At 42.6% G+C, this 25,417-nt stretch overlaps 2 protein-coding genes across 26 annotated transcripts in view; one reads left to right on the top strand and one right to left on the bottom strand.

Moving 5' to 3' along the window:
- Nucleotides 1-560: 560 nt before the first annotated feature.
- Nucleotides 561-12,879, top strand: LOC125020853 (serine-rich and transmembrane domain-containing protein 1). Of its 3 annotated transcripts, none has more exons than XM_047606435.1 (2): nucleotides 561-911; nucleotides 12,002-12,879. In XM_047606435.1, exon 2 carries the CDS (start codon nucleotides 12,003-12,005, stop codon nucleotides 12,342-12,344), a length of 342 nt encoding a protein of 113 aa, XP_047462391.1. In that variant the 5' UTR covers nucleotides 561-911; nucleotide 12,002; the 3' UTR covers nucleotides 12,345-12,879. The 3 variants fall into 3 exon arrangements, with proteins under 3 accessions (XP_047462391.1, XP_047462390.1, XP_047462392.1); XM_047606434.1 differs by having other exon boundaries at nucleotides 585-911; nucleotides 11,998-12,879; XM_047606436.1 differs by lacking the exon at nucleotides 561-911 and adding an exon at nucleotides 3,267-3,520 and having other exon boundaries at nucleotides 11,998-12,879.
- A 1,400-nt stretch (nucleotides 12,880-14,279) lies between these two features.
- Nucleotides 14,280-25,417, bottom strand: part of nbeaa (neurobeachin a) — an 89,887-nt gene continuing 78,749 nt past the window's right edge. For 17 of the 23 annotated variants that reach the window (XM_047606409.1, XM_047606411.1, XM_047606412.1 and 14 more), the window contains 16 exons: nucleotides 25,109-25,211; nucleotides 24,899-25,014; nucleotides 23,394-23,506; nucleotides 22,979-23,119; nucleotides 22,746-22,865; nucleotides 21,393-21,545; nucleotides 21,120-21,284; nucleotides 20,477-20,566; nucleotides 19,749-19,941; nucleotides 18,902-18,973; nucleotides 18,383-18,538; nucleotides 17,996-18,166; nucleotides 17,750-17,851; nucleotides 17,347-17,543; nucleotides 17,056-17,207; nucleotides 14,280-15,998 (listed from right to left, as the gene is read on the bottom strand). In XM_047606409.1, coding sequence (XP_047462365.1) covers nucleotides 15,908-15,998; nucleotides 17,056-17,207; nucleotides 17,347-17,543; nucleotides 17,750-17,851; nucleotides 17,996-18,166; nucleotides 18,383-18,538; nucleotides 18,902-18,973; nucleotides 19,749-19,941; nucleotides 20,477-20,566; nucleotides 21,120-21,284; nucleotides 21,393-21,545; nucleotides 22,746-22,865; nucleotides 22,979-23,119; nucleotides 23,394-23,506; nucleotides 24,899-25,014; nucleotides 25,109-25,211 — 2,135 coding nt within the window. In that variant the 3' untranslated portion in view covers nucleotides 14,280-15,907. The remainder of the gene's footprint in view (nucleotides 15,999-17,055; nucleotides 17,208-17,346; nucleotides 17,544-17,749; nucleotides 17,852-17,995; nucleotides 18,167-18,382; nucleotides 18,539-18,901; nucleotides 18,974-19,748; nucleotides 19,942-20,476; nucleotides 20,567-21,119; nucleotides 21,285-21,392; nucleotides 21,546-22,745; nucleotides 22,866-22,978; nucleotides 23,120-23,393; nucleotides 23,507-24,898; nucleotides 25,015-25,108; nucleotides 25,212-25,417) is intronic. The other 6 variants (XM_047606415.1, XM_047606416.1, XM_047606425.1 and 3 more) reach the window with 1 other exon arrangement.

Raw genomic sequence — 25,417 nt, 5'->3', positions numbered from 1 at the left:
AAAAAATAATAAAAATGTGGCTGCTTGATTGTCTGCATTTTCAGTTCGGGTAATGAGATTTTTAAAGAACAGCTCTGCTTGGACATTGCTCACAGGAATACTGTTAAAGAGGACAGCGAGGGGAGTGGAAATACAAGATAAGAGCTTTAAGGAGAAGCGAGACGAGGAGGAGAAACTGAAACGGTGTTTAAAGCTGTTTCTTCCTTCTCCGGCCTCCCTTTTTTTCGTGCATCTGCCGGTTTGGGGTCTCATTTGAGCAGTTCAGTCTGCCGGCACCACGGGAGCCGGTTATTGCTCGCGCCTGGATGCTGTCTACTGACGCAGTTTGCTGAGAGCAGGGAGCAAGGCCGTTCGTCCGACACAAACAAGGAAAACACAGCGAAGGCTCAGTTGTGTATAGAGCTTGTGAGGGGCGTGCACACGGCGGCAAACACTGATTCATCAGCCAGTTAATCAAAGCATTTACCTAAGGAATAGATTTACACCGTTGATGGGATCGTTATTGGAGGTGATGAGCAAGCTGGGAGAAAAGTGTGGAGGGGGGCGGTGGCAAATACCAAGAGAGGGGATGGGATTAGAATGAGAACTACAACCCTTTGTGTTTTTTTTTCCCTCTTCACCACTTCTCAAGAAACAGCAACAGCATTCATTAGTTACCGTTACAGGCCTTGTGTGTGCCCACGGAGGAGGACACCGCATCTGTCTGCTCCAGCTGTAGTGTCTGTCACACTGAATGAGGGAGAGAGAGAGAGAGAGAGAGAGGGAGAGGGAGAGGGAGAGAGAGAGGGAGCAGACAGACTTGCAGGCTCGATCTCTGGGGCAACAGATCTGGTTTGCTCGGCTGTAAGACCAAACACGGGATGGATTTCTGCATGACGTGAGCGAGGAGCAGCTGCCCCACACATTAAAAGGTCTGAAACTCTTCCTCTTTCTTTTTTATCTCATGAATTCAATCTACGCTGCTGATGCTTAATTTGCTGCTTTTTATTTTTTTTTAATTGCAATGTTTCCAGTTCTTTTTAAGACTGAGACAGACAGGGGGCTTTAATGTGGTGTGTGTGAGAAGAGATTCTTCCTTAGTTAAAAAAAAAAAAAAAGAAAAAGAAAAAGAAAACAGACATCACTCACTTCAAATGTGTCTTTTCTGTTGCCTGCAACTTCACTGAGCGGTTTATCAGCGTCTGCAGGGCAGTAATTAATGAGACCTCTGGAAGTGTTACAGTCTGTCATAGACGGAGATGGAAAGGAAGACATGATAATAAAGGTGATACTAATGTTTCATGAGAGAACTAGTAACGGGATTAATGTTAGGAGGTGGTGCTGGTGGTGGGGAATTTATCCGCTTGGCCGGGCTTCCCTGTGTGGCAGTTGGGAAAAACGATTGATAGGATGAGAGGAGCAATTGTACCCCAAGACTGAGGCGAAGGCATAAACGTGTCCTTTCAGCACAACAAGAACAATCACAGGGTTTGTCTGCGCTTCAAAAAAAAAAAAAAAAAAAACGATATGTGACTCACTCGGCTCATCAGAACACACAGGGGGTAAATGAGCCGCTCGCAGACACACTGTATCAAATGCATCAGGAGCAATTAGCAGATATGAGAAGGAGTTGTGAAAAATACACTTCAGCGGCGGCGATGACCTGACAGCTCCAACATCAAAGCAAAAAAAGAAAAAGAAAAAAAAAAACAACAAAATAAGCTCATTATCTACTGGCCACTGACCCAAAAAGCCCTGTTCAGTACTTTCCATTCACGGCGCTCGCTGTTTCTGACCGTCAGCCCGTGTTACCTTACTGTTGCTTACAATAAGGCTTTGTCCAGCTCCTTCTCGCTCCAGTTTGTCGCTTTGAAATCCTTACTTTCATGCCCTGAATATCTGACAGAAACGCACAACAGTGGCCTGACCCCTGGTGCAGCTCTGAGTGCACTCAGGTGTGCCGTGAGATTTTGTCATTCAGATTTAAAAAGCAACGAATAAAAACATTAGTTTACCGTTTTCTAGATTCATTTCGGCTTTATTTATTTTTTTGGCGTCAGTTATACGTAAAATGATTCTAAATGGAGACTAATCACAAAAAGTGGGGAAATGGTTAACAGCCTGTGACTCATACTGAAGCATCACTTTCTTCGTACTTTCATCATTCCTGCGTATCTCTGACCCCTGCGTCGGTTATCTGTGGTATTTGGGGCTGCAGAAGCGATTCTGAATTCATGCAGTTGAGCCTCAGGTCTGTTTTCAGCTGGCTCAGAGCATGAGATATTTAACATGTTTGAAATTCAGTCGACTTTTCTTTTTTCTTTTTTATCTCCTGGCAATCTGTTGTTTGAGCTGAAACTGTACTGTATATATATGTGTGTGTGTGTGTGTGTGTGTGTGTGTGTGTGTGCCTGCATTTGCTATTTGTGAAAAGATTTGATATTTTCACATACGTGCCCGCGTGTGTATCCGTGGTATTTCTACTTTTGGCCCAGCTTGCCTTTGTTTGTTCAGGCATGCGGTGTGTGTACAGTGCACACACACACACGCACACACACACACACACGCACGCACAAAAGAATATGGCCCAAATGCCATGACATTTTGCCACACATGGATTGTGTCCATTATTCATGAAGAGAGGGGCTAATGCCTGCGCCGAACAGACAACAGAATGCATCTGACTTTTGGAAGAGTGGGACTTAATAAATATTTCCATATGCTTCATGCACGGGCTGTAGAAATTCCAGCAAAGGCCATGGCTATTTTCTGTCACAGAAATCTCGAGGTTTTAATTCAAGGGCGTCTCCGTTTGGCCCTGAAATGGTGGTTGTTGTTGTTTTATTTTAGACAACAACAACAAAAACTCAAGGCATATATTACTAAAAATATAAAATCCAACTAAAATTAGATAAATTAATTTTATTTTCACCTATCTCTCTTCATGTTAGAATTCCATTGTCTTAAAATGAAACTGCTTGTACGAATAAGAAAAAAAGTAAAAAATAAAGTTTAGGCATTGCTGTTTAAAATATACACTGTAGAACAGATACCAGGAAACAAACACGTGTAAAATAATTAGGATGGCAGTGCAGGATACTCATGTGGACAGGACAATTTAGATAAGCGAATTGAGCACAATATACACAGAGCAGTGAAAGCGAAGAAGATCGTGTGTGTGTGTGTATGCGCGTGTGTGGGTGGGTGGTTGCGTGGGGGGGGGGGGGGGGGGGGGGGTGAGGAACAGATTGAGAAAGTGGAGCAGAGGAAGCCACGCGGCACAATGTCTCAGAAGGAGTTTGGCTGAACATTTTTCACCAGCCGAGGACGAGGCTGTCTGGGGAGTGACTTGCAGAGATTGCGCAGATCAAAGAGGACGAGTTTGTTCAGGACAAAGGGGAGCTTTGGGAGGTGCCGCCTGTAGATACGGACCGGTGGCGGTCAAAACATGCAAAAGTAGCAATTTGCCGACCCAAGGTAGAACAAAAGGAGAAGAAAGCAATAGAAGTCCTAAGGAAGAATTTGCAGGCAGCCTCTAAAAGTAAGTATATATATAGCTCTTAACAAGGCAAAAAGTCTGTGCTGACATTGAAGAAGTTGACCTGCAGAAAAATTAAAAAACAAAAAAAAGACTCTGAAAGTGAAAAGGATGAGCACTTTTGCAAGTACTTGCTCAAAAGGAGACAGAAGAGTAAGACTGAAAGACAGAATAGCCACAAAAAAAACAAAACTCCATAAGACCGGTAAAGTCTGGTCTAAAAGAGCAGCCGTTCTGGCTTTTAAATGCAATGTCTGCTCAGAAGGAGGTGTGAGAGTATGTGAGATCACACCTGAGCGAGTCAGAGACAAGGCAAGATTTTATTTCCCTCTGGTGTAAACTGACTGCGAGAAGAGCAAGCAGCGGCTATACATGGTTTCAATTTTAAAGGCTGTGCTGAGCTCCAAAACAGCAACCACAGCAGAGCGTTGGAGCCACCAGAGGACTCCAGTATCAATCCTTGACTCCTGCATCGCGTTGCTAATGTCTTGGCTCCACAGCTGCATGTGTAGAAATCTGTGTCTAGTAACCTTTTAAATTCTGCTTGCTCAGTTGATAAATATTTATGTTTACAAGAAATATAACTTGGAAAAGTCATGAATTATTAAGGTGACAAGAGTTTTTTTTTTTTTTTTTTTTTAAAAAGAACCAGTTCCAACTGGTTCAATTTATCTATCATTAGCCTTCATGCTTATTGAATCCCCTTATCGATGGTGGTGGTAATAGACCCCTTCACAGTTTGTAAACAGTGTGAGTTTTTTTTGAGGGGCGGAGCTTAGCTGGAGGCAAACCATATTAAGCACTGTAGCTTGTAAACACCAGTTAGCATATTTCAACGGATGTTTCTGCAAAATGTACAAGGAAAACTAATATTTTAGAGAATATTATAATATAGTCACTACCCGAGACTGAGAGTGTTATTTTAAAAAGTTGACTCTGACTAATGGGGCAATATTCACCAACCCCTACACTCACACTTACTGGATGGACAATTTGACCAAAGGAGGACACAGAAGGGATGAAGTCTGGTCTGTCTTTATCAAGTGAAGCCTCTGCAACAAAGATATTGTAAGAAATAAGTGAAACCACTGTAGAGAGAAATGTAGTAAATGCTTGGACACCTCTGAAACGTACAACTAATGTTGCGTTAGCTCGCGGTTAGCATTAGCATGTATCAAGAATCCAAATAATAATGAACTTAAAATTATTTCCGTCACAGTTTAGTCTAACCCATAACGTTGTCCCGGCTGATGTATTGGATATTAATCTTACCTGATATCAAATGTGCACTGCAAACAGAGAGGTGTTGATGATTGTCTCTTTCCAATCCTTTCTTTTAATCGCGTTCAACCAAAGTTGTCTATGACTGGCAGCATGAAGGGGTCTATACACCTAAAAGTTGTTTACCAACCGCCATAAAACAAAAGAAGAAGAATCTTTATGTCGAAGCATGTTGTTCACATCATGTGACACTAACATGTCGACAAGGAAGACGCAATTGCAGAGTGGCTGAAACGGTCCAAAGTGTGGCTTCACTTCACTAAAACGGACTCTAACAGTAAACGTGCAATTTATGCAGCATCGTAATTTCAAGCAAGGACAGCAACACCACCAACAAGCTGTTGTATTTGTGGACGACGCACTTATTAAATACCGAGAGTGCCATGTGTTCGACTGTCTTCGGTCAACGAGTGCAGAGCAGCGCTAGTGAGGATCCAGTGGCCAATTTCCTAAGTTTCTCACACAAGCTCTTCTATCTTGTTTAGAAACTCAATAAAATTGCTGTTGTTTACACGAAACCATGAACGACTGCTTTTTCTAGACCAAAAATTCACAGAAGGAATTGATAAGGGAATCGATAAAGAACCGAATCGCTAAGCAGAATCGATAATGGCATAGGTATCAATAAACTCGTATTGATGCCCACCCCCAGTTATGACTGCAGCAAAGCAAACTTTGGGAAGATTTATTAAACCCTGATTCCTCACAACTGAAAGGAGCTGAAAGAAAGAAGAGTAGGTAGGTTTTTTAAATCGTTTTTTAAGCGGTACTCAGTGTTTTAACTGAGAGTCTTGGTTGTGGTCTGTACATATGTGCACAGTGGTACCACCGCAGGGTGTACAGGAGGAGGACAGGAGCACGAAAGGAAACCTCTACCCGTGGATACTGGGTGCAGTCGGAGGTGAAACTGATTTGTGTAAATAAAAAGGGCACCTTGACGCTCAGAGTTCACGGTGGGCATGATCCCACCCTTTTAGTCATCACTGATTTGGTTACACCTGTAATTACGGTAAACTACTGTTGGATGTGAGGCAGTGATTGTCATTCTATGAGCAACCGTGATCAGATTTTTTTGTTATTGAACAGCAGCTCAGTGAAAGCAGTTGGTGATCTTGCTGAAGAGATTGCGGCCTGTGGCCTGCAGCTCTTCATCTAACAGATCACTGCTCCTTCTTGTTCTATTACTTTCCAGGATATTTCAAACTGTTCCAGTGTCCAAATTGCTATAAATTACTGCTGTCTTTATTAGTGGTTGCACAAACTACTTGAACAGTCAGTTTGCTGACTTCACTGCTGTGTTATGACACTTTATGCATCACGCTGACTAGTGACTGATCACATAACAATAACGATATGGATAATTCTGTGAGGACATGTTAGGAGTCAAGTGGTTTTGCAGCAAAGTAAGAGCGGTTAAGTCCATCACAAAAAATACAACAAAAGAAGTACTGCATTATGCACTCATGTGAAAAGGCATCTTCGACGCTAGCAGTGAAACAGTCCAAATGCTCTCGACAGCAGTCAGCTAAGGACTTCACCAAATACCCTGGGGTAACAGAGAGAAGGAGGCCGCAAATCAACAAATTGTTGGTGATGATCATTGTCAAAGCTATTAGACCTTTAACGGCTGCACACAACAATTTCAGAGAAATACAGCATTATTTTGAACCCGGCTACACTATCCCATCTTACAAAATGTTGTGGAGAACTATTAAATGCTATTGATGGTTATGAGCTGCCGCCTGTTTTTATAGGCTGTACACATCTGCATCGCACACTATGTAGCCCATGAGCGGTCTGTTCTCAGAATATGGATTTCATTGTTGCAGTGCTACAATATAGGTTTCATTGCTGAGTCGTGAAACCCATTATCTTTATTTGCAGAGACGTTTTTGATTAACAGTAATGGCACGTCCAAAGCTGACTGACAAACACATAGCATTTGCTGTGGCTACTTAATAATACAAGTCAACTCGTGTTTTGCCAGTTAAATGATTTTCACTATGAAGCGACGGGAGAACGATTGGCTTCCATTAGCAGCAAATCCCTGAAACCGGCCTCTCATTCTGCATTTATATCCAGATATCTGTTATAGAGATTACACTGGCAGAGACCTAATCAAGCATTTTTCTGGCAATGATACCACAGACACTAAGTGTATCATAATGTACATATATTAATGCATAGGTCTTCAACAGGGGGTCCGCGGAGGTACTGTGGGGGAGTCGCAAAATCTTTGGTTGATTGGAAATTTTTTATACATTTTTTTCCCCATTTAGAGCACATACAGTAGGTAGGGGATCCTTCCTTAATCTCTCCATGAGTTTGGGCGTCTGTGGGATGAAAAACGTTGAAGACCGCTGTATTAATATTTCAATACTTTTATCGGTGGGCCAAAGAATCAGTGATCAAAGTTAGTGTACTATCTCTTTCGTAGAGTTTTGACAGGCGTTTATTCAAGTACTGAACCTTCAAAACTATAAACTACTGTGATCCAACATGTCATGCGACCTAAAGAATATAAAAGGAAAGACACCTTCAGCACTACAGTGACTACAGAGTAATTTTCCTGAATAAAGACCCATCATTTTCCCAATTAGCCCTTTGTGTGCCGTGTATTCCATTTGTAACGATTCCTAAGGAAAATAACTACGGGTATTTATTAAGTGTAGGCGGGCGTGCGTGCGCGTGTGCATGTGTATGTCTAACCTCTTCAGAATCAGCGGGACAGCGTGGCCTGCCCTCTTAAAGTAGATTAGCTTGAAAAAGAACTGAGCATACCTTGTTGCCTGGATACAAAAAGCATCATTAAGCACAATTATCAGCCACTTCAGCTCACAATGAACCGGCCTCGTCACATATTTCAAAACAACATATCATTAATGACAGCAGCCTATACTGGTTAGGAAAGAGTGGGATGGAAAGACAAGACAGGGACGGCGGATAAGACGAGGAAGAGGTGGGGGATAGGACAGTGGAAGAAATTTAAAGAAAGGAAAGTTCACAGATGAGAGTATGTGACAGATGATTGACATATTTTCAGCCGAGGAGAAAATGAGGTGAGGTTTGGCGCTGAAAAAGTACAGGTCATTTAAAATGTAGTTAATGCGCCTGAAATCCAGATGGTCCAAATATTTCAGGAATAAAATGAATGACAGTCGGATGATGAAGTGGGATTTAGATTTAGAAAACAGATTGAGAATATAGATTGCTAGGCGTCAGCAGATGTGAGGAAGGGCGAGGGGCGTGCAGTGAATGTCAATAACTGGGCTCTAACAAGAAGTTCAGAGCGTAAGACAATATTTAAGCCAGCAAGACACTGGGTTTTCGACTGAGCTGGGACGACAGCTGGGAGCCTTTGATAAAGAAAACAGAGTTAAGACAAGCTAGCACGCAATCACAGAAAGAGAGTAAACCCACTCATCTCTCCTCATTATACTCTGCATGTCCCTGAAGGTACTTTGGGCTGTAAATTAAACAGAGCAGAGTTCTTGTCTTGACTTCTCGTACCATCCAGAGAAGGAGCGAAACAGAGAATCAAAGGCGGCGAATAAATGAAGAAGAAGGAGAGTTCAGGGACAGAGTGGTTTGTTAAACTTTATAAGTGATGAAAATGAAATGTGCTGAATCTCAGCACTAGGTAAAACTGGCGCAACACATTCACTGAAAAGATTAATCTGGGATATGATTGATGACAACACTTTAACACCAACATATTATGTTTTCACTGCCTCCACTGCAGGACTTACAGAACCAATTAGCCATTTTGAGCTGCTTGACGTCTACTGGTGTTTTCATAATGTTTATTTGTGCTACGTTTCAAGATGTTCTACTTTGCTGTTCCCTTTGGTTAGGGCCGCGTTCGTGTACTCTTTTACGAGGAGCCGGCAAAAATAGAAACATCATTGGAGTAATGCGGCCTCCAAATAGATCTCATGAGCTTGTAATTACTGCAGCCTTCAAATGCAGCAGTGTTTACTGTGTTTACGAGTGAACCGAATGCCTGAATGCGTTCATGACCCCATGAATGTACAGTTTCGACAAAGTCCAACTCTACCTTCAAGTCGAACTCATGAGCACATGGAATTTACTTGTGAAAACAGGAAACGTATCTGAGAATGAGTTCACAAAGACTTCCCATGTCGTAATGAAGCTGAGAGCTCGCTATGGTGGTGGCACACAACACGGGAAGTTGTGTACACAAAATGAATGCCGCTCAAGTGCTAACAACAGGGGTACGCTGTGGTAGTTGAGGAAGCTAGCCAGTGGGCACAAGAGCTGAGTATCGATACGGTCTAAATATCGTCAGTATCGATACCATGGCAAGTATCGGCATCGGATCGATACAAGAGTGATGAGATCAATACTTTTGTTACAGTTTCTCCTCCATACGTCCAGTAAATTATTCCTCACAGAGTTCATGTGAGTGCAGAGTTCTCCATCCCCACCTGTAGCAACGAGATGGGACATGTACAGTTTGCCACTTTGCCACCTTGTATCACCGCAGCATCGCACAGCTGGGACCGATGTCGTTATTGAAATGCGTCTGTACTCGGAAGAGGAGACAATTACACGGGATGCAGACTCACTTCTGTGGTGGAAAATTAACGAGCCAACATTTCCCTGTCTGAGCAATTTTTGCATTCATTATTACAATCGTTGCTTTTGTTTACTTATTTTGCTCAGCTAACTACAGTTACTGACTTCAGTTCCCACTGTTGTTGTGTCGTTTACATGGTTGTATTTATATTTTTTATCACATTATTCCTTGTGATTATTTTGCACTAATGACTTTTTGTGTGTAGTAAAAGGGGTATTATTTAAATTTCATACTGTTAAATTGTTTTATATTGTAACTGGTTAAGAAGAAAAATAATTTGTCTAAATATTTGTCCTGTATTTTATCATAATCTTAATCAAATAACTAAAGGGAAAATTGCAAAGTTATTCAATGATCATGACATTTCAAGAAAAACTATTGGGAAGACACAATACACTAGGCCTTGTTTTTAAATAGGACTATTTCCTGTCTTCAGGTCCAGCCTTCAAATGTAGCCTGTGAGATTGTGATCCTGACATGGAAAGTTGTTCCAGTGATAACATCAGCAGAAGAACACATCTGCTAGGAATAGTTGGCAACTACAAGATGCCAAGGCTAACAGTTTAGCAGGATAACGCCCAAGTAACTTAATATAAGAAAATACAAAACGTAATGAAGAGACAAGGCACTGTTAACACTCTATACAATGGAACTATAATTTGCCATATAAGCGTAACATCCAACTCTGTCATATCTAAAAATGTCTTCCAAAATGTCCACTTAAGAGGTTGTGAACACAACTAGAAGGGAGCCATTCATAAGGAGTTTTCTGTTGAACACGATAAACACCACAGGGTTTAGATTTGCTACGTACGGCGTGTCTTTTTATAATGTTACTTAATTTAGCACATTCTAAATTTATAAGGCAATGTACCTTATAATACCCAGGCCAGAGTAAAAAAAAACAAACACACAGAAAGTAACATTTGATTCCAACTAACTAGTGAATTAACTGGAATCACCGGTCTTTCCTGTACATATACACATCCCACATCTGGAAAGTCAGAAAGTATCAAGACTGACCTCAACAAAAGTTGTTAGTGTCTATAACTACTGGCATTGCTTTTCCTGTGGTGCAATTGGTGCCTTCAGTTGCATTCACTGTTTAGCTACATTCTTCAGAACTATACTGAAAATGTTCTGTCCGCAGGAACCATGTGTGCAGTTATTGCAGCCCAAAGGCTCACGAAGAAGGAGCAATAAATATGGTTTACTCCTTTCCCACCTGAATATCACGCATGGCACAGATATGGGGCATGGTGAAATGGTATAATGAAATGTAGGGAAAAAAAAAAAAAAAAGGAGGGCAAGGCTGGCAGACAAGAGAGAGGTGAGAACACGCACCGCTGGGAGACGGAGAGTGTGCGCTGACCTCTAGCTTTCATTCCGGTCACGGACATTTATCTCTGCCTTTGAAGTGTCTTTCTCCGCTGTCATAGATCAAGTCAAGACACAAGGCCGGCCTAACCTAAATACATAACAGCATCGCTTTTCCTTTCCCCTCTCTTCTAAGGCTCTATCATCCCCATGTCACCTTCCTTCCAGTCAGTTTTACTTTTTATTTTTTATTCCACGCATCAGTTCGTGATGGAGCTTTGTACTAATGTGGAGCGGAGGAGGATCTGCTCTCAGTTGTCTTTGTGAAAGCTGATTATGAGGAGTTTTAATTTCATCAGATAGGGACGCCTTCATTTATGAGCACACACTCAACTCTAGACATTAAGCCTGGAAAACACTGATGAGACAAGCACTCCCCCTGCTGTTCATTACAGTCTGATTAATGTGCGTGCACCGTAGTTGCTGCAGTCTAAAAGGAGTCCAAATGGAGTTCATGACAACAGATCAGCATCTATAGGATTTCTTTTGTACATTATGGTTCAGTGGAATTTAATAATTTAAATCATTTCTTATTGCGTTTCTAGTGATCCCTTAACAGCTCCAGAACTTCAATCTCCAATACTGAATTTTAGTGAAATACAACTTTTTATAGTTAGAATTTGTTTGTTCTCTAACAAACAGTTTTGTCTTTTGTGTGGAGTTTATAATAATCTCAACCTTGTTAAGTTTTTTTTCTCATCTTTATTTTGCAGTTTTACGCTCTCATCTATGACGATGCACTGAAACATTGTTTGTGAGTAATAGGATTTGCAAATCAATTTTTGTGATACTTAACTTTTCTGAATTCTCCATCTGGTGATCCAACAGGATGGGAAAAAAAATAAAAAAAATCTCATTGTTTTCTGCTGTTATTTGATAGAAGTCTGTTGTGCATCTGGGGCTCTTGAAGTAAATTGTTGGCCCAGATTCAGAATTGAACAAGTGCTCTCTGCATTTCCTTTTAATCTTCAGCCAAGGCTGTTTTGGAGGTTATGTGAGGATGTGGGTGAAAGCTCTTGTGTCAGCAAGCATCTGCCATGCTGAAGTGTCCTGGAGGGAGACAATTAATCCCTGGCAGCTCTGGCAGACAAAAGGGACTTTTCTCCCGAAGGTCGTTTACATAATGAATGTTGAAGTTGTGCTATTGCTGTTTCACAATAAATCTCACTCGTGTGCCTTTTTCTTTTCTTCCTTTCTTTCTGCCCCCGCGGTGAAACGTCAGCCAGGATGTCGGGGATGGACGTCGCGTTGTTGGACCACAACGAGACCGGAATCTCCTCAGTCGACAACGGCACTTTCCTCCGCTTCTCCCCGACCTCTTCGTCCACGTCGGCGGCCGCCTCGTCCCCGGGGCGTCCGGGCAACGTGTACGTGTACGTGTGGCTCTTCCTCGGCCTGCTGGTGTTCCTGCTGACGCTGCTCATCATCTCCCTCCACAGGCTGAAGAACATCATCTCCTCTTCCTCCTCCATCCCCGACTGCAGCAGCGAGGGGGGGAGCTCCTTCACCAACATGGAGATCTGCAGCATCTCGTCCCAGCGCTCCACCATCTCCACGCTCTCCACCTGAGGGAGGAGGGAGGGAGCACACGCAGCGCAAGACCCGCACATGCCCCCCGCGTGTTCCCTCCTTTAAGCACATGCAAACGACATGCAAGCATGCACACACACACGCGCGCGCATAGCACCAGCACAAAAACACGTTAGGCTTCATGCATGCATATTCTAATCCTGATGGCCCAGTGACTCTGGCGCCTCCGTGCGATTTGCATAGACACGGGGGGAGATACAGCTCACGACGAGGTGAAGAGGTCATGAGGCCTGAGGGAGACTGTACTGCTCCGAGTCGTACTTCAGTGTTCAAAGACAAATGAACCTGAGAAACTGTCCCCACAGGGTAAAAGCATACAGTAAAGAGACACCGTTATCATCGCCGACTCTTTTTTTTCTGTTTGTCCTTTCCTGTACTGTACTTGTTATGTTTTCTTTAAGAGAAATAACATTGTTCTGAAGTGTGAAGCCTTGTACAGCATGTCTCATTGTGCCCATAGACTGCAACGCAGAGCCAACATCTAACTATTAAAGAGCGTCACTTTGTACAGAAACGCGTGTGTCTCAAAGTCTGGGAAAAGGAGGCCGCATGGCGCACACGCCGGTGCGAGGTTGATTGAGTAATAAAGGTCGCGCACCGCTGACAGGAGGGGCACGCCGTGGCTGCAGCTACACGCCGACCAGGTCAAAAGTGGCAAAACAGACAAGAGTAAATTCTAGTCTTGAAAGACAGGTCAACCAGCGTGACAGATTACCCTCCCTCTTGCCTGTCAGCCCGTGCGCCGCCTGATCTCGGTCTCCATAGAGACCGAAGCCGGGGGATGCACTGTGCAGCCGTACAGCCTCGTCGGTTATTCCAGGCTTAACCTGCACGAGTGGTTGTTTCTCCTCATCTCTGGCGGTTTATTTGGCAGTGCAGACGCAAAATAATAATAATAATAATAAAAACACCATTCAGAGCAAATGATTTGAAAACGGTTCATTCATCCCTGCCACCCTCTTCCCCACAAAATTCAATAAAGAACACAAAGGCTCGGGGAGTAGAGATGACAGCCGAAAAAAAAAAAAAAGCAATAAAAGCAGCCAGATCTGTCAGCGCACCGGACAAATCCGTATTGTTCTCACAGTAATCCGCGCAGTTCAGGTAATATTATCTGCCAGAACTCACTGCGTCCCCAAAGTGTGCACACGCATCACAAAATCCCTCCAGCTCCTGTAGATATTGGAACACACTCACAAATGATTTTAATAGGTCCGTGTCGTTGGCAGAGTAACAGCATCATTTAGATTAGTGACTATATTTGTCTTGTAAATTTAGGCGTATAATCCATACATTAAACCAGTAAACCACAACTGCTAACGCACAGTTAGTTCATCAGATTAGTTTTAGTTAAACTGAGCATTAAGCAAGCTCTTCACAATCAATTATCCCATCTACACAGAGAGAAAAAATATAATCACACTGGGAACTGATTAAAAACATAGGGAATAAGATGTGACTATGGGGTTACATGGTGGTACCAAGTTAAACAACATTTAAATTTAGCCCACATCCATTTTCCAATGACTGGTTTAATGTCGTGGCCAGAAATAGTCTGAATGAAGTTGTTGACAATCTAATAGGTATTTGTTGAATTGTCTTTGTCGCCCCCTATGGCAATACGAAGTAATTGCAGGTGTGTTTTGGAAGCGGTGATGTTGTGGAGGAATGTCTCCTCACACACACACAGTTTGTAACACTGCAAATGCATTTCATAAAATTTAATTAGCGACTCACAGGCTGAGTTATTTTTGTGTTACATCAGGTTACTGAAGAAGATGTGTTTTCAATTGTAACGCAAGCCTCTTTACTTACACCTAGTCCTATAAGAAGATCTCCTTCATCTTCTTGTCCCACTGTCGTGAAGCAGAGAAACAGTAAAACACAATGTCTAGCCAATGAAAAGTCAAGTCATCAAATTCTTTGCATATTTTATTTTTCTTATCATGATTTTTTTTTTCCAACTCACACATGTCATATTTTACATCTTTGCAATAAAACATGAATACAATAGTTTTTAGGGTTTCATAGATCCAAAAATATTTAACCTTTTTTTTTGGATACGTAAGTTGAACCTGTCGATAGAGTATGTGCATGTGCGCATTTGATCAAGATGGCTTCACACATACGGTACATCTCACATTTCATCCTCTCTCCTCCCGCCCTCCCGCCTCTATCAGCTACAGAATCATGATATTGCTTACAACTGTGAGGTTGTAAAACTTATAATCACACATGAGCTCAACGCTTTAAATACAAACATCAATGCACAAATAATCCCGTAGGAAAATGGACCTAAAACAAAATGGCAGCCGACCAGAAAGAACCAAGCTAATAAATAATGATATGTGATTGGTGCAAAGTGCAAATACAAAACAAACTTTTACATTGATTTGATTCTCTTCTTTTTTCTTTTTTTTTAAATAATCAACAAATGTGGGTAAGTGAAGGTTTCCTTTGCGCTCCCAGTCTTATTCAGCTGATTAGGTCTCCCACCAAGCCTGAACCAAGACTATATGTACATATTTGACAAAACAATCACCAAATATACAAAGGAAATCATGTCAGTCTTGTGGTAGTCATCCTCGGTGGCACTGGCAAGTTCTCTTTATCTTAACCATCTCTCGAAAAACGATCGCCCTCCTCGACACCACCTGTTATTACCGTCAGCCTCGTCAACATTATAATAATTATTACACAGTATTTTACATACAGCAAGTCATTAATAAATTAAAGGTGATAAGCGCAGTTTGTGTAGTGAAAGAACAAGTGTAGGCTCTGAAGGAAGCAGAGCTGTATTTACATAAAAATCTGATTCAACCCTGCTGTGGGTAAAAGCAACAAAAAAAGAAAGAAAGAAAAGGATATGAAAATTAAAAAAAAATTTAAAAAATAAAATAAAATTATAACCCAGGGAGATTTTTCAAGAATTTAAGATTAAGCCAATAGCACCGGTTTTTAAATAGTGGGTGGGGCATTACTGATCATTAATCAGTTTATCAGACACGTCGATGGAGTCTTAACTTATTGTCCACCCCGAATAATTCTCGTACTGAACTCCCGCTCGAATGAAAAGTAAAGAATGAGATTTTTTTTTCAAACGCACTAAAAACAAAGGGAAAAAAAAAAAAACTTACGGTTCTTTGTCTGTGGAGGATTAAACGTACCAGGAACAGCAACAGTACCAGTGCTGTGAGTGGTACGGGTATGACGGACCTCTACCAGGTCTGCTTGACTTGCTCTATTTCCCCCCACACTGCAGTCTTTCTATGTTATTAGCGGGTTTTGGCGTGTATCTTCGGGGTATTATGTGTCAGTGGTTACACACACGTATGCAGAGAGGAAAAGCCGTTCCCACCAGCGCTGTCGCATCCTCAACTCAAGTAAACTTCGCAAGGGAGTAGAGCCTAAGGTCCGGTACTTTTTCCTTCGTCTCGGTACCTGTAGTTTCCCCGTGTTGCAGATACGCAGCAGAATGCCTCACCTCTTCCCTCTCTTGTTCTCCCCTCTCCATCCTCCTCTTTGCTCACACACTGTCCACCTCAGTACCTGTTTTGGTGTTCGTAGTGCCAGCGGTTGAAGTCTATGTTGAATGCCACAATGCTGCCGGACGCCATGCCAGTGATCAAAGTCCTGGGAGCAAAGGAAATTACATGTAATCAATCAAGCCTGTCTTCAACAAAGGGTCCGCGGAGTTACTGCATAAAGTTTCTGTGAATACACGTTAACATGAATCCAGTAAATGGAGACAGAAGATGTCATGTTTGAGTCAGCGCTGCCCTCGTTCAGCGATGCAGGAGCTGGTTCAACAGCGCACTTTCACACAGAGAGAGACCTGTCAATCTAAGCCTCCTGTACACAGTAGGCCACGCCCCCATCGCTGCTGAGCCAATCACAAGGTGTTATTTGAATAGTTTAATATTGAGTGCAAAATGATAACAATGGGTATTTATAAAAACCACTAGGATGAATTTAATATAGAACACATATAGTAGGTATCAGTCTGGGGATCCTTGGTCTGAAAAGTATTGAAGAGCAATAGAGGTCCCCAACCTCTGTGCTGCATGGCTACCTTCTAAAAGGGGCTGCTCCTGCCGGTAACACATAATCCATTACCGCTTAATTGAAACTCCCAAGCTAGCAAAATGAACAAAAAAACAAACGTCGGAAGAAAGTTTCTTAGGGTAATGTCTCCCATTCCCCTTTGATGGGACCGTCTCGTTGCAGAGAAACAAGCTCAGGGCTCCCACCGATTTAGCGTAATGGTGAGTTGTATTTGTTTTTGTGGTGTATTTTACGTTGAAGGCATGTTTAACCTTTACTATTACGACCAGAGAGTGAGGAGCCGAGAGGCTGTTACTCATGTTACGAAGTTGGTGCGATGTTACGAGGACGCTGCTAATAAAGTTGCATACACAGTGAATTCATGTTTATTATTGTATTTAGAAAATACCAGTTTTTACGCCGGTCGTATCATTTTATTTTGTTGTATTTATCCGCCACACCTTAAAGGCCGGTCCGGGAAAATATTGTCTGACATTAAAACAGTCCGTGGCAAAAAAAAAAGGTTGGGGACCGCTGCTGTAAAAGATTTAGAAAACACTGATTTTATTCTTGATATAATAAACGCCCTATTACTGTTCCCTTGAGGAGACTTTGTTTCTGAGCTGTAGTCAGTGTTCTGCTTTACCTCTGGTCATGTGAGAGGTCCATGGCGCGGATGCCGGCGTCACAGCCTGGATAGATGTAAAGCTGTTTGAAGTCGCACGCCTGCCACACCTCCACCACTCCATTGTCACCTCCTGTCACCAGGTTCTGCCCATCGCTACTCAACAGGATTGCCTTTACAGAGGAAAAGAGGAAAACGTGAGGCTCCGGTGTGCAGGAAAACAAATATATATATTTTAATAGTTTATTGAATAATTAAGGAGGATGTTCACGCATAAACATACACCAAAACATTTTTTTCCTACAGCCTTACCCGCGAAGAGTCGTTGACCTCCATTTGTGCCAGAAGTTTTCCATTTATACTGAAGTTGCAGAAGCGGCCTCTCTCGTAGTAGATGATGCAGTGTCCCTCGCTGGATACTGAGATGAGACGAGGCCTCTGGCACAGCTCCGGACCCTCCAAGGCTCTAAGTAGGTCCCCGGTGATTGTGTGGACCAGGCACGGACCCTCTGAGGAACAAAGTAAGACCATATAAAATCTGTTTGTTTTAAATGAACACAATTGGTAACTGCAGCTGACTTTAACTGCAAGTCTATTCTAAGCCTATTGCTGCGATGAATGTATCTTTAATAGATTACTTTGCCCCAGTTTAACATACGCTTTGCAAATAATCTGATGTGTAAAAATGAAATCCGTCTCTCTTAGACGTACAAACCTTTGGCTCCACTGATAACCAACCCCAGTTCTGCACAGACAGACACACACACCACCTCGTGGTCGTGTCCTGTCAGTACGGCCCGAGGAGCAGGATAGTCACCTTAAAAATAAATAAATACATAAATACATAATACAGTGAGACGGACATCGCCACACCTCTGGAATCAGATCCCTTTTCATACAGGGACCCGCTGAAACACACAGAATCATGCAGGCGTTTGCTCACGCCGTTTCTGCCACTCACTGTTGTTAGGGTTGTCCCCTATGATGTGGTGTCGTCCGCTCCAGTACCACAGGAGAAGAGTGGCATCTCTGGAGCCTGACACGATGTAGCAATCTCCTCCGATGTAGGACTCTGACCTAGCCAAACACGTCACCACGTCCCAGTGGCCAAAAACTATCTGGGTCAGCTTTCCTGCGGAGAGAGGAGACATCTTAGTCAGTGTGTGTCCTCTAATCATGTGTGTGAAGGCCACGGCTGCTTGGCGTCTAGGATAAAAATACCCCATGTGTATAAATTCCAGGGCTTTCGAAACCTCCTCTAGATCCAAAAACAAAGCAAATATGTAATATAAATAAAGGACTTTTAAAAATAACGTGTGTCAGTCAAATCTGTGTCAGAAAAACCAACCAGTTTCAGTGGAGTAAACCCGGAAGCTCTTGTCCCAGAATCCGCAGACCAGGATGTAGCGGTTATCAGCAGTGACCACAAAACAGTGTGTGTTGATCTGGATGCTCTGGTCCACCAGGTCAGTGATCTGACGCTTATTCACGCCTGAGTTGTTTGCTGCATGAGAGCACAGAAGATGTTAACAGGTTAACGGCGGCGTTCATAACCTTTACTGATCAGTCCGTATGACGCCGCCGCCAGCCAGCGACACGTGCACATACATCCTCAGTGTATCATGTGATGTACTGACTTCATTCCCACCAGTGACCTGGCAGCCCTCAATATCTGCCCGCAGAAAAATCTACCCTTGGTGGTATTATAACTGACTGCTGGTAAAGTCGTAGACGCTGTAATGTGAGACAATTCTACAGCTGCACCTATAAAAACGAATCCAGTTTTCACTGCTCTCTGAAGGTGCCAACAACGTTAAACTATAATAGAGCTGAAAAATATCTGCTGCGGGGAAGCTTGTGCACTGACCTATGAGGGGGTCCATCTCAATGGGTAGATGATGAGCCTGTTCTAGGGAGTAGCCCGGGGCTCCACGGAGGCCTGCAGGATTCAAGCGTCAAACATCACAAACGATATCAAAGACAAACAAACACAACAACCCTGAACTACACCCTGTCACATAATCTCCTACTTCAGTGACGTGAGCTGACCCGTGATAGCAAAACATCACATTATAATGATTAATTATAGCCTAACCTGTTGCGCTAATGCAGTCATTACTGGGGTTAATTGAGGCTTTAATTAGCAAATATTTCTATGTCAACATTGAGTATGTAAACATAATAAGATACAAATGAAACTAAAAACTATGGGCCGTGTAACTACCACTGAAGAGACAAATATCCATGAGTACTTACAGTTTACGATATTTTTTTATAATCAGACTGTATATGAGAACATTTGTGATTAATAGTCTACGGCATGGGTCTTCAACAGGGGGTCTGCGACCCCTAGGGGGTTTACGGAGGTACTGCAGGGGTGTCACAAATTGGTTGATTAGACATTTTTTTATATATTTCCTTCACAAATTTAAATTTCTTTAAATACAAATTAACATGAATCTAACAAATTTTAGAAAAGGCATAAATGGAGGCAGAACATGTGAACCTGTGGATTATTTGGATAGCTTAATATTGAATGCAAAATGATAACAATGATGTATATTTAGAAAATAGCGCTAGACTGAATTTAATATAGAACACATATAGTCGGTAGGGGGTCCCTACTTAATCTCTCCATTAGGTTGGGGGTCCTTAGCCTGAAAAACGTTGAAGGTAGACCCCTGGTCTACGAAAAAAAAGTTACAGGCGCTCACCGACTGTGTTGTGCCAGCGGTTTACGGCAAACAGCCGGCTACACGTGACGGTGACGGCCGCCGGTATGCTGAGGTGGGGGAGCGTGTTGGCGGCGACGTGTGTGACGGGGGAGTTGGAGGGAAACTTGAGCACCATGATGACATCCTGCTGCATCTGATCCTTAAACATCAGAGGGCTCTGGGGAAGGAAACACTGGTGAGACAGACAGAGAAAGAGAGAAGGACCAGGGGGGGAGGGGGAGAGAGAAGGGCACAGGGTGGGGTGGAGGGGAAGGTCGGGAGGGGGTCGGGGGGATGGAGACGGAGGGAAAGACAGAACAGATGGGACAGAGGGAGGGAAGGGGAAACGGTATATTAGTGGGAGGCACAGGGTCAGAGCAGGTACACACACTGAGGGCGGCTCTAGGCCTCGGAGGAGGTCGGTCGGGGGTGTGGGACAGGTTTGGGTTGACATGGATGGCTCAGATGTAGAGACACTGAGGCCTCGTGCTGCTGAGGATAGCAGGGAGGACAAAGAGGCTAAAAAACAGCATTACATACATTTGTATGTAATAACACCAGAAAGCTGTTCATATCAGTGGACTCAAAATGCAAAATGCTCCTTTTCATTTTTACTATACTAGTCTGGTCTTAGGCACAGGTCTGACGTGTAGCTGAAGCTGATATGGTATCTTTTTTTTTTTTGCTAAGTATGCAGAGCTATACTGAAGCCGTTGAGATGTTCTCACCAGGTGCATGGCGGAGGAGCGAGGTGGGTGTGGCTCTATCAGCAGCTGGGAGGGGACCTGACCACAGAGCTGAATCTGGGTCTCAATCACCTGCAGTCAGAGACACAGAGATGTGGTTTACACAGCAGAGGAGGAAGAAGAAGAGCACACTTTTAAAAAACAAAGCTAGGAGAGTCACATATGCCCTCTTAAAGGAAAACTGCTTTAATAAACTAATTCTCAGGAATACAAACCGATTACTGAGAAACTATTTCTAGGAGATAATACTGTAAATTATAGGTCTGAAACAGGGGGTCCGTGGAGGTACTGCAGGGGGGTTGATGAAACATTTTTATATATATTTTATTTTTAATTTTGCGCCACAAATTAAAATTTCTTTTATATGCATTAACATGAATCAAACATATTTTAGTAAAGGGATAAATGGAGGCAGAAGATGTAATCTCAGCCAGCAATTCACATATAGAACACATACAGTAGGTAGGGGGTTCCCCCCATCAGTTTGGTCTGAAAAATGTTAAGACCCCTACTGTAAATAAGTCATTATGATAGCACTACAAACTCATGAAGTGGGACTTTTCTGCGCTATAATCATAATAATTTGCCAAACTATAAAGGGTAACACGTTGTCATAGAAACCAACCTCACGCTGCACGGCCTCTACATTGTCGAGGTTGACCGCTCCCTCATAAGACAAGAAGTTGAACACGTTGAGAGCTCGGACTGCTTCGGGCCCCCGCTGCTTGTAGCCAAATATTAGATCGATCCACTGGTGGAGCTGGCACGACACAAACTCACTCTCCAGCGCCTGGACGGAGGTGTAGAGAACGTGCTCAATGTGTAACTGGTGGATTTAAAGGTACAAGGACAACAGACCTCCAGGCTGTTATAGTCTAGGGCAGAATGTCTTTCTTACCATGCGGTTAATGCGGACAAAGTCTTCAGGTTTCTTGGCCCACGCAGGAAGCTCCACGTCACACACAGGGACGCCGTCATCCCGTACGCCGAGCTCGTACTCGTTGCTGTTCACAAACATCTCCGGCAAGTAGTAGAACTCTGGGATCAGCTCCTAATGCACACAACAGAAACTTTATTTTCATCACACCCTCTTTATTTTCAGCTACCAAAATCAGAAAAATAAATATATAAATACACCGAAGCACTATAGACAACTGATTCTGAAAAGTTTTAAAGTAGCGTGCAGCCCATACATTGACTCACTTACTTTTACAAGCTACATATGAACTGCAGCAGACCAGAGAGATCCATGGCTTTGGATGAGTAAGTAGGTTTATTTCTAGAGCATATTTAGTTTGGCTCAAATGGACCAAAGTGTGAACACAAAGACATTAAAATATAAGTAAAAAGTGGATAAATTGAAAAAGCTCAGCTACAAATAGAGAACCTGTCTTTACTGGGTCAGGTGTAGGTTGCAGTTGCATTTGGATGAAAGGATTTTAGACAATCAGTTCACATTGTAGTAAATAAGAAACAGATCGATTCATTGATGTAAAGGAGTCTAGGACTATGTTTTATTTATTCTGAGTATCAACGTGTCACTTAAGAGTTTGGCTTAGCTTCTATAGTGTGTTTAGCCTAAATTAAAAAGAAAAAAAAAATAGACAAAGATGGAGAGATTGAGCCTGACCTGCAACGGCTCTATCCCATTTTAGCTTTAGTTATGACTGCGGGACATTCAAGAGCGATATGCTGTCAGATCTAAGGGACCACGGAGCTGAGTGCCAGAGAATAAGAATGGGACCTGGCCATTAAGAGCCTGGACAGCAACCGACAAGGTCTTAATATTAATCCGTATAAATACGTGAGCAATGAGCAAAAACTCAATGTTTGAATGTCTTCAAGATCAGCTTTATACATTTTAAGACTCACTTACTGGGGCTTCTACATTTTGTGAAATGCAGAAGGCCTGTTTTTCTAATTTTCTATCTCTAACCCTATTAAAGTGATCATTAACACAGTCTCTTGTGTAACCATTTCAAATAAAAAGCCCTGCATGCAGAAACTAATTTCTTTCCGAAACATCTGCAGACACACCAGACGCAACAGCAACCATATGGGACAACAAAGCACACAAACGCACACAGCAAAACTAAAACGCTACAATAGTATTTTATTTGTGGACATATAAGATTTGATGTTTAGTTTTATTATGTTTCTCTTTATATAATGTTTGAATACCCTCCAAATTTAAGCTGAATGGATTGCTTTCCAATAACCCAATAAGATTTAGTGGGTTGTTTCTAGCTACCTTGACGTCAGCCGTGTCCCTCTGGCAGTTCCTCCACGAGCGGCCGATGCCAGAGAAGGCTCTGTCCGGATGGTCAAACTTGCCATCGTTGGCGTTGAGGAAAAATGTCGTAAAGGGCTCCTGCAGGCGCGGAAACAAGATGCAGATCATTCAGGAGAAGCACAGAGCGCTTGGAACACGTTTAAACAGACGCCGCATGCCACAGATTGAAAGCGTGTTAAGTAGGTACTCACTATTCTAAGCATCCACATCAGCGTTGAATGAGCGGTGGAGTATAAGGTTGTGTAGTGGTGGGATGGAGTGCTGTCGTCGTCCCACGTCTCGTAGTGCTCTGCGTAAAATGCCGCACGCTTGGGATTAAGCGCACCAATCGGCTAGAAGGAATCAGGCAGAACAGCCGTCAGGGATTAACATGGAAAATGTTTCTGCTTTTTCTTTTCATCCTGCGTGGCAGCGGGGGACTACAGGGAAACACGGGTCGATCATACTCTCGGTTTGAATGTGAAAAAGAACATTAAGCCTTGAGATAGACTGTAAGTGGTACCGTGTGACCTGTGTTTTACTATTCATTTGGGTCAATAGCCTCTTCAAGTAGCACACACACACATGCGATTCAGGGGAACAGGCGAGTGAAGTGTTGTGAATTACCTTGGAAAGGTCTCTGAAGTTGCCGGGCAGAGTGAGATCGAGCTCCTCTGAATCATAGTTGGTCAAGACCCAGGGGAAGACGGGGTACTGGTTCAGGTCATTGTAAGTCCTCCCTGCAGGAGTGAAAGATGGAGAGGAGAGGGAGGTTTAGCGCGTGGCACAGTACGGTCTCACACAGTGACATCGTGTCACTGTAACAGTTTACATGCAGCGGAGAAAATTGAATAACTGATGAGAACAAGTCCTCCTCCACACTAGGTGGCGAAATTGGTCTTGTCAGTGGGTTAATGCCATGCTAATACCGGCCCCCTTCCCCGTTGACTTATTATGTCATATAAGAAACAAGAGTCGTTCATGAGGCAGACTGGCATTTCAAACAACAACAACATTATCCAATATGGATAATAGTTCAGTTTTTTTTTTCTTTTTTAGTTTTTTAGTCTTGCGCTACTTCTGGTGCAGATAAGATGGCGCTATCCCTCAGGTGGTTCTTCTACCGGCTCTGTTTACCTTCTTCTTCTTCCGTGACTGGCTTTCTTGGATGTTTTTGTTCCAGGGTTATACACCAGCACAGCGGTTGTGGCACATGCGCACACATGTTATCCAGTTAAAACTCAGATTAAGCGTATACATGCATTACCTGGGTGTCTTAATTGGATGAGGACAACTCTGATAACTCCAGTAACGTGAGTAACGTAAATTGTCCAGTTAAAGTCGGATTGAGGTAATAATTAATTTTTTTTTTTTCACATCCATGTAAATGTACTGACTGTCAGATTAACACGATGCAATGATATGGTTGTCAAAAGTGTTGCTAAAATGTGAGATTGACTTCTGACACAAATTTAAATGCCAAACCATACAAAGGCTGTACAAGTATGTATGTATGTATTACAGTATGTAATGGAGCTCAAACTAATATGCAGACATTTGTAAATGTGGTTTAATTTATCGATTTATAAAGGGTAATTCATCATCTAAAATCAACAAGTGGTAATTAGTAAATTCCCTCAAACTAAAGCTGAGAGTCAACGCTTTAAATCCATGTTACAATATTGATTATGTGACTATAACTTGTTTTGTTAAACAGCTAAAAATGTCCAAAACATATGTGGCCCTAACTGTAAATCATCTGAGTTTTTTTTTTTCATTAAATCACAGATGAAATAGTAACAGTGTTGACAGGTAAGATGCTCTTATTTCTTCTGATCTTTCCATTTTATCAACTCAGTACTTTTATCTTTTGTACAAAGACAACAAAGTGCAACTGTCAAATTGATAAAGTCCAAGCTAGAAAATGTCAACATCACACAGTAAAGAGAAAAGAAAAAAAAAAGAAAAAAGAAAAATAGGAGGTGCTGTTTTCAGCTAGTTCCAATGTTTGGACTGAGGGCGATATGAACACATTAGAGACGGTTGTGTGTTTGACTGCTGATGTGTTCATTAATACTGAGAGGCCAGGATCCTCGATAACAGCACAATGAGAGCTGGTGAAACCAATTTACCTGCAATGGTGTTGAGGAACATGAGGTACTCGAAGTTGGAGATCTCTCTCCTCTGCCAGCGCTGCGTCATGTTGGACGACTTGAAGAGCTGACGAGGAGTGGCCAGGGAAATCCGCCTGAGACACATAGACACGCTCATTTAGATCCAGTTCCTTTTATCAAACCCGGCAACTTTTATTCTAACGAGACACGTGTACGCCTTGTACAGACCTGGCTTGTGGCAGGCCGTAACTCGTTCCAACTCCCACCCGTGGGAGACTGTAGACTACCCGTTTGACTGTGGCGTTGTCAGGGAAGTTAAACATCACAGACGCTGAAGAGGTGACAAGGGTTGTTATACACAACTAGAATTCGCTTAACCTCAACCTGAAGCACTGCACTGTATTCATTTCATACTATACCATACTACTATACAATGCTATGCTATACTACTATGCCACACTATACTATGCTATGCTATGCTATGCTATGCTATGATATGCTATACCATACCATACTATGCTACTATGCTATGCTATG

Source organism: Mugil cephalus, chromosome 15, assembly GCF_022458985.1.
Source record: "Mugil cephalus isolate CIBA_MC_2020 chromosome 15, CIBA_Mcephalus_1.1, whole genome shotgun sequence".
Classification (NCBI taxonomy): domain Eukaryota; kingdom Metazoa; phylum Chordata; class Actinopteri; order Mugiliformes; family Mugilidae; genus Mugil; species Mugil cephalus.
The sequence above is the reverse complement of the archived record's forward strand: the minus strand, read 5'-3'. Positions and strand labels throughout refer to the sequence as shown.

What these genes read in the sequence shown, in the direction of transcription:
- LOC125020853 (XM_047606435.1), top strand. Translation starts at nt 12,003, where the DNA reads ATGTCGGGGATGGACGTCGCGTTGTTGGACCACAACGAGACCGGAATC.